The sequence below is a fragment of the Phoca vitulina genome, unplaced genomic scaffold (assembly GCF_004348235.1).
Source record: "Phoca vitulina isolate PV1807 unplaced genomic scaffold, GSC_HSeal_1.0 scaffold108, whole genome shotgun sequence".
Taxonomy (NCBI): Eukaryota; Metazoa; Chordata; class Mammalia; order Carnivora; family Phocidae; genus Phoca; species Phoca vitulina.
Genome location: NW_022589811.1, coordinates 890,175 through 906,272, shown reverse-complemented (window position 1 = coordinate 906,272; position 16,098 = coordinate 890,175). Strand labels below are relative to the sequence as shown.

Here is a 16,098-nt window from a genome sequence, read left to right as displayed (position 1 = left end):
GGGGGGGGGGCTCTGACTGGCGGGAACAGGGGTGGAAGCTCAAGAGCAGACAAGGCCCTGGAGGGTTCGGCTCCGCCCCCGGAGGGGAGATGTCACCCTCCCGCACAGGCTTCTAGGCCTATCTTCCTGCTTTGATGCCACATGTCACGTGTCAGCTATTCTTTGCCTGATGCTCAAGTGCAATCTGTAGACTGCTTCACACGTAACAGGTGGCCGTGGCGGGGATCAGAAGGAGGTGCGCAACCAGCAGCGGGTGCGTGGGGGTGGGGAGAAGAGCGGGGAGCGAGGAGAGAGTGCAACTGCTGCAAAGTCACCGGTCACAGCCTGAGAGCCCGGGGTGCATCTGAGAGGCTCCTTCGGCCCCTGCCAGGCTGCTCAAGAAGCAATGTGGTTTTCAGAGCTAGTGGGCAAGGTGTGGAGAGTAGAGACTTCGGGAAGGTCTGATTTCCTGCACTACCCTCCACCTAGATCTTCCCCTCCATCTCCCTCCATCGTGAAACAGCAAGTCAGCGGTGGGGGGCATCTGGACATAAGGTTTCCGTGTGCTGTAAGGTGATGCAAGGCAATCGCTACCACAGACTCTGCCTGGCTCGTCTTCCCCTCCACAAACTGAGACGACCTTCCGTAGTCATCTGCTTCCTAACGAGACTCCATGACTGGAAACAGAGGCACCAAATGACTTCAGTCAAAAAACCAAATAAACCAAATCAAACCGAACCTGAACAACAGCAACACTGTCAACCCCCCAGTCTGTACCAAACAAAACTATTCTTGGGGGGAAAAAAATAGGCAAAAGAGAAGCATTTTCATATAAATGAAAACTAAATGAATTTGTTGCCAAGAGATATAAGAAATGTTACCAAAAGATTATGAGACAAATAGAAAACAAACAGTGAACTAGCAGACCTAAATCCGACCACATAAAAATGTTAAATGTAAATGGACCAAACACACCAATTAAAAGGCAAATTGTCAAACTGAACCCAAATATATGCTATCTACAAAAGCCACACTCTAAATACAAAGACAAAGTTAGGTCAAAAATAAAAGAACAGAAAGAGATATCCTATAGAAACACTAGTTAGGGGCGCCTGGGTGGCTTAGTCGGTTAAGCATCTGACTCTTGATTTCGACTCAGGTCATGACCTCAGGGTTGAGATGGAGCCTAGCATCAGGCTCCACGCTCATCGGGGAGTCTGCTTGAGAGATTCTCCCTCTCCGCCTGCCCCTCCCTCTGCTCTCTCTCTTTCAAATAAGTAAACAAATAAAATTTAAAAAAAAAAAAAAGGGAAAGAAAGAAACACCACTCAGATGGAAACTAACCAGACAAAACAGACTCCAGGACAAGGAGTCTTACCAGAGATAAAAAGGGACATTTTATCAAGACAGTGAGAGTAAACGCATCATAATTAGCGTTACATAATTAGTATGTACCTAACATAATTAGCGTTACATAATTAGTATGTACCTTGGTGGGGGTGGGGAGGATGACAAAGTCTCATAAAAAATTCCGCAAAAATAAAACTGAAGAAAGAAAAAGAAATGGATAATTCTAGGAAATATTTAAGGAAGAAACAATACTGATCTAAACCCAAGTCCTTCAGGAAATGCGGGAAGGAACACTTCCCAGCTCATGCTATGAGGGTGGTATAATCCTCATAACAAAACCTGACAAGACATTATGAGAAAACTGTTAAGACCAATATTCCTCATAAACAGACACTAACCTCCTTTAGATAATATCAGCAAACCAAATCCAGTAATATATGTAAAAAAGTACATCACAATAAAGTGGAGTTTATTCCAGAAACACAAGCCTAGTTTAACATTAGAAAAATCAATCACTGCAACTCACCATATTAATGGAATAAAAGAAAACCATGATGCTGAGTGAAAGAAGCTAGTCGCAAAGGACCATGTACCGTATGGTTCCGTGCATACGAAATATCCAGAATAGGCAAAACTATAGAGACACAAAGTAGGTTAGTGGTCGCCTAAGGCTAGAAGAGTGGGGGAAATGGAGAGTAACTGCTAATGGGCACAGGGTTTTTTTTTTTGGTGGGGGTGGGGAGGATGACAATATCCTAAAATTGATCCAGGTGATAGTTACGCAATTCTCTATTTTTGTATTTATGTTGGAAATTTTCCAAATAAAAATTATTTTAAAACGCTGAAAGCAAAACCCCCCCAAACCCCAAAAACCCAACCAAACAACAGAATCTGTTGTGTCTACTGTCAGTATAGACCCAACCTTGAGACGCAGCTCCTGCCAGTGCACAGTGGGTCTGCTGCTCTCAGGGCAGAAGATGCCACCCGAGGGTCACTGACTAAAGGGAGGCGGTCTGTCCACTAGGTGCGCAGAGCCCAGGTGACCACAAACGCCACCGACCAACGTCAGTCCACACTCTCTAGATGCTTCCCAAGTCTCGACTTGAAAGAAAACCTCGCCGGAAAATATCAAGCGCTGGTACTGTATTTACCTGGTGTTCACAGTGTTTGCAGATCATGTTGCTCGTCAGCCTTCCATGGAAAGGATGCTGAGATTTCCAGTGATTGGACGTGGGGTGAGGTGAGCCTGGAAACACAGAACATGTCTTGCTATGCCACCTCGAGCCCTTTGGCACCAACCTCCGAACTCACCCTCCTTTTTAGTATTTCGTAGCAACTCCCTCTTTAGGAAAAAAAATGTTCCTGAAAAGTAAACTGAAATAGCTTTCCTTATTGACTTCCATCAAAAAGGCAACCCATCCCCTTCCCAGGAGAATTTATGCAAGTCCTTAAATGTGGTTTCTGTATAATGGGTACAGCCACATTTAAAAAAGGAATTTATACTATATGTTAACTAACTTGAATTTAAATAAAATCTTGAAAGGAAAAAAAAATGAAATAAAAAAGGAGCTGGTGTTGAATAATATATTTTCACAAACATTTGCTTAAGATGTTTGAGATGTCCAAGGAAGGATACCACAAGGGAACATTCCAGAAAGTGAGATAAACTTCTGAAAATCATCAGAATAAGCAACTTCTGAAAAACTGGATTTTTTTTTTTTTTTTTTTTGGATAGGACAGGAGTTGGAGGAATCAACAGTGTGGTAGGCTAGTCAGAAACACACGCCCTAGAGTCAGGTGGCCCTGGGCTCTATCCTGGCTTTGCTTCTTATTAGTTTTATGACCCAGGAAGTCACTTCATCTCTGTGAACCTCGGTTCACTGGGAATGGGGACAATGATTAACTCATTATCCCCACGATCAACTGGCTTTGCTTCTTATTAGTTTTATGACCCAGGAAGTCACTTCATCTCTGTGAACCTCGGTTCACTGGGAATGAGGGCAATGATTAACCCATTATCCCCACGATCAACTTCGCACCATTGCTGTGAGGCTTAAATGAGATGCTACGGTGCCTGGCAAACAGTTTGGGCCTCAAAAGATAATCACTGTTATTACTACTGATGCACAAAGGAATTCACGTGTCTTTCCTTTTTATTTTCCTTAAGTTTAGGTCTTAAGAAAACAACAATCTCCTTCTAATGAGGACTGTGATCATTTGCTGAGGATATGACAGTTTCAGCCTAAGAAGCTCCTCACAAGATCAATTCAAGAAGGTAGAAAGGAAACCCCTTTTGAAGTAGAAATAAGTCTGTTACTTTTTTTCCAGGCAGGAAACTGAGCAAGGCGTGAGGGAACAATTCAAGATGGCCCAAGGGAACAAGATAGAACTGTTTCTAAAACCCAAGTTCCTTTGCAAGTACACACAGTTCAAGTTGGACTGGATGTGCCCAGAAAAAAAGTTATTGTTTTTGTAAACAAGCAAATCATTGTCACATCTCAAAAGTACCCGTCTTGCGTCTTATAGTTCGAGGGGAATGATTACCTCTCGTGCGGCAGGTTATTTGTTTAGGAGTTACTTCTGGCTGCTGCTGTAGGGAAAAAAAAAGAAAAAAAAAAAACAGACTGAAAACCCAGCTGCAATCCCTTTTAACCCCCTCACCTGCTCCTAAAGCTTACAAGTTTCTCTGCTGGTTGCACCACTTAAACCCAATTTTTAACCAGATCCTGAAAGTAGCCCTGATGATTCTCTCTGGTTGGGTACTGTACCTAATCCTTCATCAAATGAAAAACACATTTCCTCTCTCTGGAATATTTCCCCCCACCCCTTTATTAGTTAACTTTTGTCAACTCCCTAATATTTATCATGTTCCAGGGAAATGAGGATTCATTTAGCATTCCTATGGCTCCTTGTTCCCTGTATTAAATAGGGGGAAAAATACCTTTTCTTCTCAAAGCCACCACAAATTGCAGCAATGAATCATTTTAAAGAGCCTTGACAGCCCTAACCAAAGTCACCAATTGCAGAGTTTGCAGCATAAGACAATCCCCCAGCCCCACGCCCACTCTTGATTTTTACTGAGACTTACTTTTGAGTTTAGAGTTGTACAAAGATTATACTCGTGCTCTCTATCTATCCCTATGAAAATGCACAAACCACACACGTCTTGGAAATACCAAGGGCTTACCTCCAGGGAATGCACATCAAACAAATGGGTGACCCGGGGCTGCCGGTCCCGCTCGTCTTCCAGGGATGAGGTAATGACATGGAATAACTCGTGGGCATCCTGTCAAAGGGCAAAGCAGCTTAAGAGAGGCCCGAGGGGGCCCTGTGTGCACCACCAGGCAGACCCCCTGCAGCTAACAGGGCAGAATTTGCTCCTTTTTTTTTTTAAAGATTTTATTTATTTATTTGACAGAGAGAAACTCAGCGAGAGAGGGAACACCAGCAGGGGGAGCAGGAGAGGGTGAGGCAGGCCTCCTGCCAAGCACGGAGCCCGATGTAGGGCTCGATCCCAGGACCTGGGGATCATGACCTGAGCTGAAGGCAGACGCTTAACGACTGAGCCCCCCAGGCGCCCCTCTTTTTTTTTTTTAAGATTTTATTTATTTATTTGACAGAGAGATAGAGAGCACAAGTAGGCAAAGCAGCAGGCAGAGGGAGAGGGAGAAGCAGACTCCTCGCTGAGGAGAGAGTCCAACACGGGGCTCGATCCCAGGACCCCAGGGCCGTGACCTGAGCCAAAGGCAGCCACATAACTAACTGAGCCACCCAGGTGCCCCTGCTCTCCACCTTCTCAAGGTTCAGCCCATTAAATGCAAATTTATATGCCAGACATTTTCACAACAAAGGCCCTCAACTAAGGGGCCCAAAGGGAGAGAGAAGGAAAGCAAGCTGGGCGGGGCGGGGGGGGGGGGGGGCACTGCCTTCACACCAGCTGTCTCTGAGCCTGTTTCAGCTTTGTCAACATGGCCCTGGCCTCCACGCCACCAGACTACTCCTTTTTTTATTGCAGTAAAGTACACACACGATATCCAAGCTGCCATTTTAACTGTTTTTAAGCATACACTCCTGTTGGGTTAAGTACATTCACACTGTTGTGTGACCATCAACACAACCCATCCTCTGAACTTCTCTAGCTTCCCCAACCGAAACTCTGTCCCCATTAAATACTGACTCCCCACCCCCAGCCCCCAGCCCCTGGCGGCCACCTCTCTCTGTCCCCAGCAATTGGGCCACTTGTGGAAACTTGGATAAGGAATCATACACTGTCTGTCCTTCCGTGACTGGCTTATTGCACTGAGCTCAATGTCTGCAAGGCTCATCCACGGTGTAGCACGTGCCAGAATTTCCTTCCTTTGTAAAGTTGAATGATATTCCATTGTGCGTGTATATGAATACGTAAGTACGTACACGTATACATATTCTACTGCATGTGTACACACACACACACCGCATTTTGTTTATCCATTCAAGCGCTGCTGGACACCGGGCCGCTTCTACCTTTTGGCTGTTGTGAATGACCGGCTATGTATATGGGTGGACAAGTATCCGCTGGAGTCCTGGCTTTCAATTCTTTTGGGCATACACTGGACGTGGAATTGCTGCATCATAGGGCAGGGGGCTGCTCTCCCCGAAAGCCAAAGCCATCCCTGGCTCTTCTGAGATGGGTCGGTCTCTCCTCCCCTGAATTCCGGAGGCAATGGCCCGCTATGCTCTCCCTGCAGTCACCAGGGTGATCTTTTAAGAGGCAGATGCCTTTCCTCTTCCGCTTTCAACTTCCCAGTGCTTTCCCTGGTGGGTAAGTCCCCACCCCCAGCCGGCCTACAAAGCCCGAAGACCTGATGTGGCCCCTCGCCCTCCTTGCCTCGCTCACCAGGCCTGCGCCCTGGGCCTCCTCCAGGCCCGTGAGCCAGCACGCACATTCCCACCTCGGGGCCTGCTCTTCCCGCGCCCTGGCTTGAGGAGCCCGCCCCCATCTTCACACAGCTGCCTCCTTCTCATCCTTCAAATTTCTGCTGAAAAGGCACGTCCTGAAGGAGACCCTCCTGCAAGGACCCTCCCTGACATAAGAAGCCCCCCCGCCACCTCCTGCCGGTGCGGCTACCTCCAGCACACACCCCAGATCCCGAGGACTCTCCGTCCCCCCGCCTCAACCCCAGTCTGAGCCAGGCCATCGGCCGCCCGGACGCCAGCAACGGCCTCCCGACCCTCCTCTCTGCTCCCTCTGCCCCACTACGGTCCCTCCGGGACAGCATGTCCTGTTCAAACACAGACCAGGTCACAGCAGTCCCTGGACAAGGCTGCCAGTGGGTCCCACTGCACACAGAGCAGAAGCCCAGCTCTGGTGCAGAGCGCCCGGGGCCCTGCACAACCTGCTGCCTGCCGAGCCCTGAGCCCCTCTGCTGCCCTCCTGCCCCTGGCCACAGCCACGCTGCCCCCTTGCCCTTCCCCAACGCGGCATCCTTAAGGTCTCACCCTGCGCAGGCCCGTCTGGAACACTCTGCACCCAGCTCCTCACAGGCCTCCCCTCTTTTCAGACTTCAGGTCTCAGCAAAAACCTCGCGTCTCCAGAAGTGCCTTCCCTACCTAAGGGAGTCTCCCCACTGCTTTTTGCCCCCCACCCCAGCTCCACGCCCCCCCACACTCACACTGGCACGTCAGCACGCTTGTCTTCTCGGTACCCCTTTACTGTCCACAGTCCTCCACTAGAACAGGAGCTCCCTGTGAGCAGGAGCCCTGCAAGTCCTGTTTGCCACCACAAGCCCAGGCCCTCGGCAGGCCCCGCCTGAGGCAGGCATTCCATAAACATTTGTGGCCCGTATACAAGAATCCCCTCCCAGGCCATGAACGGCAGTTAGCAAGAGAATGATGAAAGGTTCAAAGATAAATAAGGCAAAGGGTAGATGGGGCCGCCTGGCTATTTATCTAGCAGCGGTGCTCCCGCCTGAAAGGGGAGCAGCTTTTCCGGGAGGCTCACAGACAAGGCATCTGAAGCAGGAGCAAGGGTTCCCCAGGGAGAAGAATCCCAAGACAGGCTGGAGTCAGACCCAAACCCTATTCCATCACCGTCGGCCATGGAACTACTTGGCCTTGACAAAAGGAATGCCTCGAAGAAGAGGGTGGAGCTTCACTGTGCACTTTAGCATGAGTGGCCCGAATCCTGCCTCTGCCACTTAAGGAGCTGTGTGACTTTGGGCTTCTCTGAACCTCAGTGTTCTCATCTGCAAGATGGGGACAGTATCAGTGAGACCTTACAGGGTTGCTGTGAGGATGAACTCCGAGAATTCACACGAGGCAAGCGCTTGGCCCGATACATCCCCCACAGCTCTAGCTCCAGACACTGGAAAGTGCTGTTGACTGACGGGATCAGGAATAACGAAGACGTGGACAAGGCCCCGGGCCAGAAGCTCCGGCTGCCTTCAGAGAGGAAGAGGCCGGCGGCCTCTTTCCCTCGAATGCTACAGCTGCGGGGCTCAGCTGCAGGCTGAGGCTGCTGGAAACACTGCCCAAGAGAACTGGCACGTCAGTGGGTCCTTGACACAAGAGCGGGACTTAGACAAGGTATTCGATGTCCCTGGGGCTAAATCGCAGTCACTCTCTCAGGTTAGAGAGAGGAAAATGCAGCTAAATCATGGCAGCTACCAGAGGAGGATTTAGTAAGTATTTTCTAAATGGAAAAACATTTCAATATACAAGGGATTCATCGAGATGCCTTGTAAGAAAGTTGATACCATCAACACCATGTTTAAAAAGGAACACCTATGTGGCTTCAGACTAAAATGGAAACAGAGGTAGTCTTTATAAAATAAGGCCAGCTGGAGAGCTTTCCCACCTCACTTTCCAGCATTTTAAAACGCTTTTCACTCCTGTCCCACGCTTTTGGGAGCCTAAAAGCCGTCTCCCATTTCTTGGATCCTGTGTCTGGATGGTGGAAGCAGAAGCAGCCAACACAAAGCTGGCCAAAGCCGGCCCAGGATGTGGCCAGGGAGGACATACCCGCACATCACTGGAAGCTAAATGACCTGTCCCTACAACTTCACTGTCTCAGCTTCGGCCTCAGACTCACCGTCCGTACTAGCGGTCTGAGGAGGAGGAGGGTGGTCAGGACCAAAAAAGGCAGTGAATCTGTAGTTGCAGGAAAGGGGGTACGAGGGGCTGGCGTAAGGCCCTGGGGTTCCTCATGACGGCTGCTCAAGGTCGGGGGCCACTTCAAGTAATCTAGCCTCGAAGAATGATTTTTTTTTTTTTTTAAACGAGGGTATGGTTCAAAAAAGGGTCTCACCTGAACCTCTAAGCTTCTAAGGTAAAGCCACCTGCTGCTCTCTGAAGGATCCAGGTAATCAAGTGCAAAGTCCCTCAAGGACGAAAAGGAGGCTCGCTCTTTGGCAACTGTTCAAACCCTATCCTGCTAACCTTGCCACTCACTGGGTAAAAAAAAAAAACAGAAACAAAAACAGCTCTCTTTCTCCTCTGATCGGGAGAATAGGAACAAAGTTCATGATCTGGTCCCAGAATCCTAAACTGCCCCGGAAATGTACACTCAGGCCAGGCAAGTACAAGGTCGACGCTGGCTTTTATTCCCCATGCTGCAGCACGAGGCTAGTTTCCAGCCCTCGCTGCCAGCTCAGGCCCCAGCGCATCAGCGGGCAGGATTCTGAGCGGGGTGTTCACCTGTTCTTCAAACGAAGAGATCTGCCATCTGTACGTTCGTAAGACATCCAACAAGCAGCTCGCATCTAAGACCTCGTCGTCGGTGACTTCTTGACAGGACAGAGCTGGGAACCAAAAAGGTAATGCAAGTATTAGATTGCATCACTAGCACGACGAGAAACCAGGAAACCTGCCCCGCACGACGTATCAAAGCTAATTAAGCATCTCACTGTAAAATTCACCTTGGAACTACAGCTCTTTCATTAGTCCTCTTTGCAGCCTTACCCAAGGCTTAGGGGGCTGTTAGGCACTCACTGCGTGTTTCCCGAATGAACGTGATTTTTCATGAGCCTGTAGCATTTAAACGAAGTAACTGATTTCAGCTATTTGAATTTCCATCATCGATATAAACTGTTGCAAGATTCCTGCTGAGTCAAATGGTTTTTACTCACAGTTCTGAGGGCGGGAGAGCCCTTACACATTCATCTAGTCCAGCCCACGCTCAGGGCTTGACTCCCCGCTACAGGACTCTCTCTGAGGCCACAGGGCCTTCACCCATGTCCGTCTCCCTGGAGTTTCTGATGATCATGGTAAAACAGCAAGCCATACATGGCAGCCGGAAGGGGGCTGCTGAGTGGTTTACTTTCTCTTCTTTTTTTTTTTTCCTCTTTTTCTTTTTTTACATAGGCTCCACGCCCAGCACAGAGCCCAATGCGAGGCTCGAACTCATGACCGTGAGATCAAGACCTGAGCCGAGACCAAGAACCAGACACTCAACCGACTGAGCCACTCAGGTGCCCCTGAGTTTACTTTTCAGTCATCAGTAGAATCAAGCCTAACGAACAAAAATAGAAGTGTGAGGGGCTTATGAGTTTATATTATAATTACAGCTAAAGCAAGGGTTGGCAAACTTTTGCAGTCAAGGGTCAGACAGGGGACATTTTTGGCTTTGCGGGCTCTGCAGCAACTACTCAACTCTGCGGCTGTAACACCACGGCAGCCGTAAAGAGCAAGTCAATGGGCACAGCTGTTTCAATAAAACTTTATTGACAAAAACAGGCAGTGGTGCAGACATGGCCCACGCGCCATAGTTCGCTGATTCCTGATCTTGCCCGCCCCCTTCCATAGTATATTTCACTGGGCCAGTACTGCTAGAGTGCGGGAGTAAAAATACAGGGGCCTGCCACCACAGGGCAGCTTCCCAAGTTCACTTAACTCCGGGAAAACTAAGCTAGCCTGTTTCTTCTGATTTGCACTTAGTGAACTTGAGACATTCCTTTGGCTCTGACTCGGGAGGTTCTGAGCAATGCCACCTCCATCCCTACCTGAACGTGGTGGTGACTCGGGGTGGTAACCTGGGGAGAAGCAGCAGCCCTGCTAGCCAGTGCTAAGTCCTGAGGCTCGCCTTAATGGGGCGGACATAGCCTGGGGTCAGACCTCTACCCTCCAGAACAAAGGGAGCCCATTACGCAGGCAACCGTACTTCCCTTCTTCCTCCTACGCTCCCCAGGCAGCCTGTCGGTTAGCTTTTCTCCTCTGAAGGAAAATTTTAATGTCCCTCTTAGCCGAATTTTGCCTAAAATGCTGTGGGGCGATCTGGCAATGTCTACTATTTTTCCCATCCTACAATTTATATCCTAGCAATTTGACTCTCCCAGGATCTATGCTAGGGAAACACAGGCTTGTGCGCACTAGGGGCACAAACAAGAACATTCACTGTAGCCTGTTTATGACAACAAGGCCCTGGAGGCACACAGCTAAATAATAATATCTTGACGTTATGGATACTGTGCAACGGTGAAAGGGAATGAGGTCTGCAAATCACATATCTGATAAGGGATTGATATCCAGAACATATTAAGAGCTCCCGAAACACAATAAAAAAAATGCAGACATCCCAATTCAAACATGGACGAGGGACTTGAGTAGACATTTATAAAATAGAAACAAACACAAAAAAACCACAACAATACAAATGGCCAGAAACACGTGAAGACTCCTACTCAATATCACTTACCAGTAGGGAAATGCAGATCAAAACCACAATGAGATGATCACTTCACACCCATGATGGCTACTATCAAAAAGACAGACTAAATAACAAGCATTGGCAAGGATGTGGAGAGCTGGAGCCCTGCATGCACTGTTGGGGGGAATGCAAAATGGTACCTCTGCCCTGTAAAACAGTATGGCAGGTCCTTAAAAGAATTAAACAGACTTACCAGCTGATCCAGTAATTCTGCTTCTAGGTATATACCCAAAAGAATTAAAAGCAGGGACATGAGTAGATCTTTGTACACCCATGCCCAGGAGCATTATTCACAATAGCCAACGGTGGAAACCACCCAAATGTTTCTTGACTTATGAATTGACAAACAAAATGCAGTGTGTACACACAAATGGGGTATTATTCATATGAAGCCTTAAAAAGGAATGGAATTCTGACCCATGCTACAACGTGGATGAACCTCAAGGACACCATGCTGAGTGAAATAAGCCAGACCCACGAGGACAAATACTGTATGATCCCACTTCCGTGAGATACAGAGTCAAACTCAGAGACAGAAAGTAGGACAGTGGTTTCCGGGGCCTGGGGATCGAGGAGAATGGGAAGTCACTGCTTAAAGGATACAGAGTTTCAGGATGGGATGATGGAAAAGTTCTGGTGAAGAGAATAGTGGGTATGGTTACCCAACAATGTGAATGTACTCAATGCTACGCAATGTGTACTTAGAAATGGTGAAGATGGTACATTTTATGTTATGGATATTTTATCACAATTTTTTAAAATTGGGCAATGGGAATGAGCAGGCAGCCCACAGAAGACATAAGACTGATAAACTCACAAAGAGAAAGAAATGAATGAGGTGCGGCTACGTGTACTGGAACGGACATTTCTCCAACACGGATATTATTATGCTATTTGGTTATGAAAAAACATAAATGAAACAATATGTAATTTCTACGGGTGCTTAGAAACATATTAAAATGCACAGAAAACAGTTTGGAAGGATACACTTGTATTTTACTTTGGCAAAGAAATGAGGGGAACAGGAGTGGGGCAATGATAAAGGGAACTGTCACCTTATGTGTGATGCTTTAACTTTTACCAGCAGAATGTGTGCATGCGTTACTTGCGGAAGTAAAAATTATCTCTAAAAACCAAAATAAATGACCCTGAAAAGCAGAGGCAGGGAAGGGAGCCTAGATTCCAGGTGTAGTTGCCCACATGGCTCCGGTTCCCAGCCGTGGGTCATGCGTGTGAAGAGGGGGGAACTGGCAGTCACGCTAGGACACGTCCTGAACCTGCGTTATACTGCCCGCATTTCAGCTTTCCACTCTGGGATGGTACTTGTTTAAAACAGGGGAGCAGAAGAAATTACTTTCAACTCGCCTGTTATACAGAAGAGCAGAACTCGCTTTCTGTGTCAAGCTGAGATCACCTGGGAACACGTCTCCACGAAGCAACAGTGAGCCAAGTGTTTTCTAAATCCAATTTTTTTCTGACTGTGAGAGTAATATGTGCTTATTGTTGCGAGCTTTAGAAATATGGTTGTTTTGTTTTAAGGTTTCCAAACTGTCAAATGGCCATAGTAAACATTTTGGTCTTTTTCTGTCCAGCCTTTATCCGTGGAAATCTTGGCTTTGCTGAAGTCAAATTACAACATATTTCGAACAACACTCTTTTAAACTTAACATTATAGCCTATGCCTCTCCCACATTAACAACAACAACAACAACAAACACTTGACAAAGATGATTCATAATGGCTATGTAATATTCCAGTGACTGCTTAATCATTTTGCTGTTGGGACACCCACACGCTCTCCTCCCCGGCCTTCCTTTGTAACCAGGTGTTGGGAAATCTTTGTGCACATCACAGCATTTCCCAAATCGTGTTCTGTGGACTGTTCTCGGGACGTTAAGAGACGTTATGGGAGGAAAAACTAGTTCTACAGGCAAAAAAGCTGGTTTAAAAATGAAGGTGGATGGATGACGGCTTCAAGCCCGTGCCAAGCTTGTATACATGTGATTCCCCAGCTCAGGGCAGCTGGCCAGCCACTCCTGAGCTCATCTGCTCTTACAACTCTATTTCAGGCTAGCGTCGGTCATGGTCAACGGAATTCCTAGGTCAGATGGCACTGAGCACTTTGCAAGCTATCACCGTGTCGTTCCAAGCTGCTCTCCATAAAGCCGGCCCTGGGTCACACCACCACCGGCACGTCTGAACGTGTCGTCCAACAGCTGGGCAGGACTGGAGTTTTCGGTCTTTGCTGACAGGCGACACAACGATAACCTCACCGCTATGTTATTTCTATTTCTTTGATGATGGCCAAGTGGAGTATTTGAGTGCCCCTTAGATACTCTTCGTATCTACCTAAATACAGTCTGTACTATTTCTTCTGCGAACCACCTTATTTCTTAGGCTAAGACGCTTGTTTTTTTCTAAACTTTAATTAACCAGAGGACTTCTTACAATCAAAATGCTTAAGTGGCAGTGGATTTGTTCTCTTCCCTAAAAAGCTGTTAATACACTGACAATTTTTAAAAATAAATGGTTACATCTTTAAAATTTTTTTTTTTAAATAGCTGTTTGTATCTACTGGGCCCTCAGTGTGTTTTGTTTTTTTTCATGATGATCTGCATGATCTTTTTTCACACAAAAGCTATTAACCCTTTGCCTGTCATTTGGGCTGCTGCTTTCAAAATGCACACAATCCCCTTTAAGTTCCCAGCTAGATACCTTTGAGGAGGTGCAACAGCGTTAAGGATAAATACTGGTGGGGGGGGGCCTCCTTCTGATCCCGGGTGTACTGGGTGGTGAACTCTTCCAGCCACTTGATGAAAGCGGGGCAGGCAGACAGGCCTTGCAGCAGGGAGTTCATGAAGCAGGTGTTCCCTAGGTTGACAAGGCCAGGCACCAGCCCTGAAAAAAGTCAGGGGAAGAAGAGAAAAGCATATCACATTGGACCTGCTCTTTCTTTCTCTCCCATTTGGGAGCCAGACTTTCTGCACTGGAACCTGACACTGAAAATCCCAATCTCAGAAAGTCCTTATCCACAGACGTCGGGGGCGGGGGGGCGGCGGGGGGGCAGCGGGGGGACCAGACATTCTGTCCGTATGGAGGCCTGGTCCCAGCGCTGCTCCTTCAGAAGACTGGAAGCGACAGAAGGACAGGTCCCCTGTCATGGGTTACTCCTGACCGCCACCACGGTGTCTGGCACGGTTTGTACAAAACACTTCGTAACATCTCTCTCTCTCTCCTTTGATAAGAAAGCAACGTCAGAACAGAAGAAAACAACCGTTCTTTTGTTGCTCCCCAGGACAATGATTTTGTTCTTGTAATCAGTGCAAAAGACACCACCATAGCAATTCTGATCAGTCTTTCTGCAGAGAGATCAACAAAATCTGACATACTTCCCTTTTCTGCTGAAACTTTTCCAAGAAACTTTTTATTAGGAAAGTTCTCACGCATGCATAAAAGAAGAGAGGATATATCATCACCTCCAATCATAACCACCCCCAGATTTAACGATCAACATTTTGCTATACCGATCCCTTTGTTTGTTTGTTTGTTGTGGCTGTTCTAATCAACAACAGGGAGAGCAGCATTTACAAAAGGGGGCTTCTTTTAAAATAAGGAAATAGAATTTTGTATTAAAGACACTAACTGGAAACTCTTCCTAGCTGACTAGCAGCTCGGCAGTGAGACCACAAACGTATCACACGATCAGTCAGCCGCACTGCTGAACAACACAAGCACCAGATGAAGGAGAACAGTCAGACAGTTAAGCCACGTGAACTTTTTCGTGACAGAGCATGTCTCAAACTCAAGATTTGAGGGGGGGGAACAGAAATCTTTGCACTATAGGGTCTAAAATAATGAGTCATTAATTTCTGCTTAAAAGAAAGCACTGCCCGAAAGCTGGAGACACAAGAGAACAAAAAATGCCCACCCCTTGTTGTACTGTTGTGGGACAGTGGACGGGGTTAATGACCTCATTCTTACCTTTCCTACGCTTCTTTCTTTCTGTAATAGGACCCCAAATCACATAGATTCCTGCGGCAAGAGCAGCAGCAATTCCTCCTATAACACCCCAGTTCTTCATGACTTTATACCTAGAAAGGAAAACAGGTTTACTGTCTTCCCTCATCACAAACGCAGCGTGTGTAAATACAGATACAGGTACGAAGAAATAACATTTCATCAAAGTAACCGACTGGCCCACCCAACAGCTAACTTTCAAGTCGAAGTCATCATACAGTACAAGATTATGTCTTGAAAATCAGCTATGTTCAGACATTAGGATTTAAAACCTAAGTCAGGGCACAGAAGCCCCATCTCACTCAGAGGGGGAGCCCAGGTTTGCCCCTCTTACTCTGCCTCCCACACTGGCGCCACACTGGCTACCTCAGGGCCTTAGCACGGCTGCTCCCTTTGCCTGGAATGCTCTCCCCCTCCCCGGATCACTGCATGGCTCTCTCGCTCACCTCCCGGGCACTTCTAACCAACAGTGAGCACCTGCACTCCTGGTCCCTGCTACCCAGTTCTGCGTCTTCTTTTTACCACCTTCTGCCATAAACATTCACTTATTAACTACGGTTATTGTCTGTGTCCCTCACTGGAGAGCAAAGTCCCTGTGGGCAGGGATCTTTGTCTGTTTTACTCACTGACATATCCCAAGTCTCTAGATCATGCCTGGCACCTAAGAGGTCCCTAACAGTATTTACTGAATGACTGGATACTGGAAAAAACATATAGAAATGAATTTATCTTTTAGATTATTAAACAGGGAGGAGGCATACAATAGCATAAATGATCTTCTAAATCTTTACTGAATTAAAAATTTCTTGAGACTTGACTTAAGCACTGAAGTTATTCTTTTACTACAAATAAAGACATTTAAGCAATTTAAAACACTGTTTTTATACAAAGTTATGTATTTCCACCAAATAAGACAAACGATATGTGTGGGAATATATGTATGTGGTATACCTGTATACATGTGTTTGATATGTGTGTGTGTGTGTGTGTGTGTGTGTGTGTGTGTGATGTTCCGGAGGATTGAGTACTAGAATGCTATACAGGGGTGTGTGTGTGTGTGTGTGTGTGTG

The 16,098-nt window shown here is 47.0% G+C and overlaps 1 protein-coding gene across 2 annotated transcripts in view; it reads right to left on the bottom strand.

Annotated features, from left to right (window-relative positions):
• The window catches only part of USP30 (ubiquitin specific peptidase 30), a 26,339-nt gene that overhangs the window by 7,114 nt on the left and 3,127 nt on the right, over window positions 1-16,098 (bottom strand). The window contains exons 2-7 of one of the 2 annotated variants that reach the window (XM_032397998.1): window positions 14,993-15,102; window positions 13,727-13,909; window positions 9,004-9,107; window positions 4,517-4,615; window positions 3,874-3,919; window positions 2,481-2,575 (exon numbers count right to left, since the gene is read on the bottom strand). In XM_032397998.1, the coding sequence (XP_032253889.1) occupies window positions 2,481-2,575; window positions 3,874-3,919; window positions 4,517-4,615; window positions 9,004-9,107; window positions 13,727-13,909; window positions 14,993-15,102 (637 nt within the window). The remainder of the gene's footprint in view (window positions 1-2,480; window positions 2,576-3,873; window positions 3,920-4,516; window positions 4,616-9,003; window positions 9,108-13,726; window positions 13,910-14,992; window positions 15,103-16,098) is intronic. The other variant, XM_032397999.1, reaches the window with a different exon arrangement.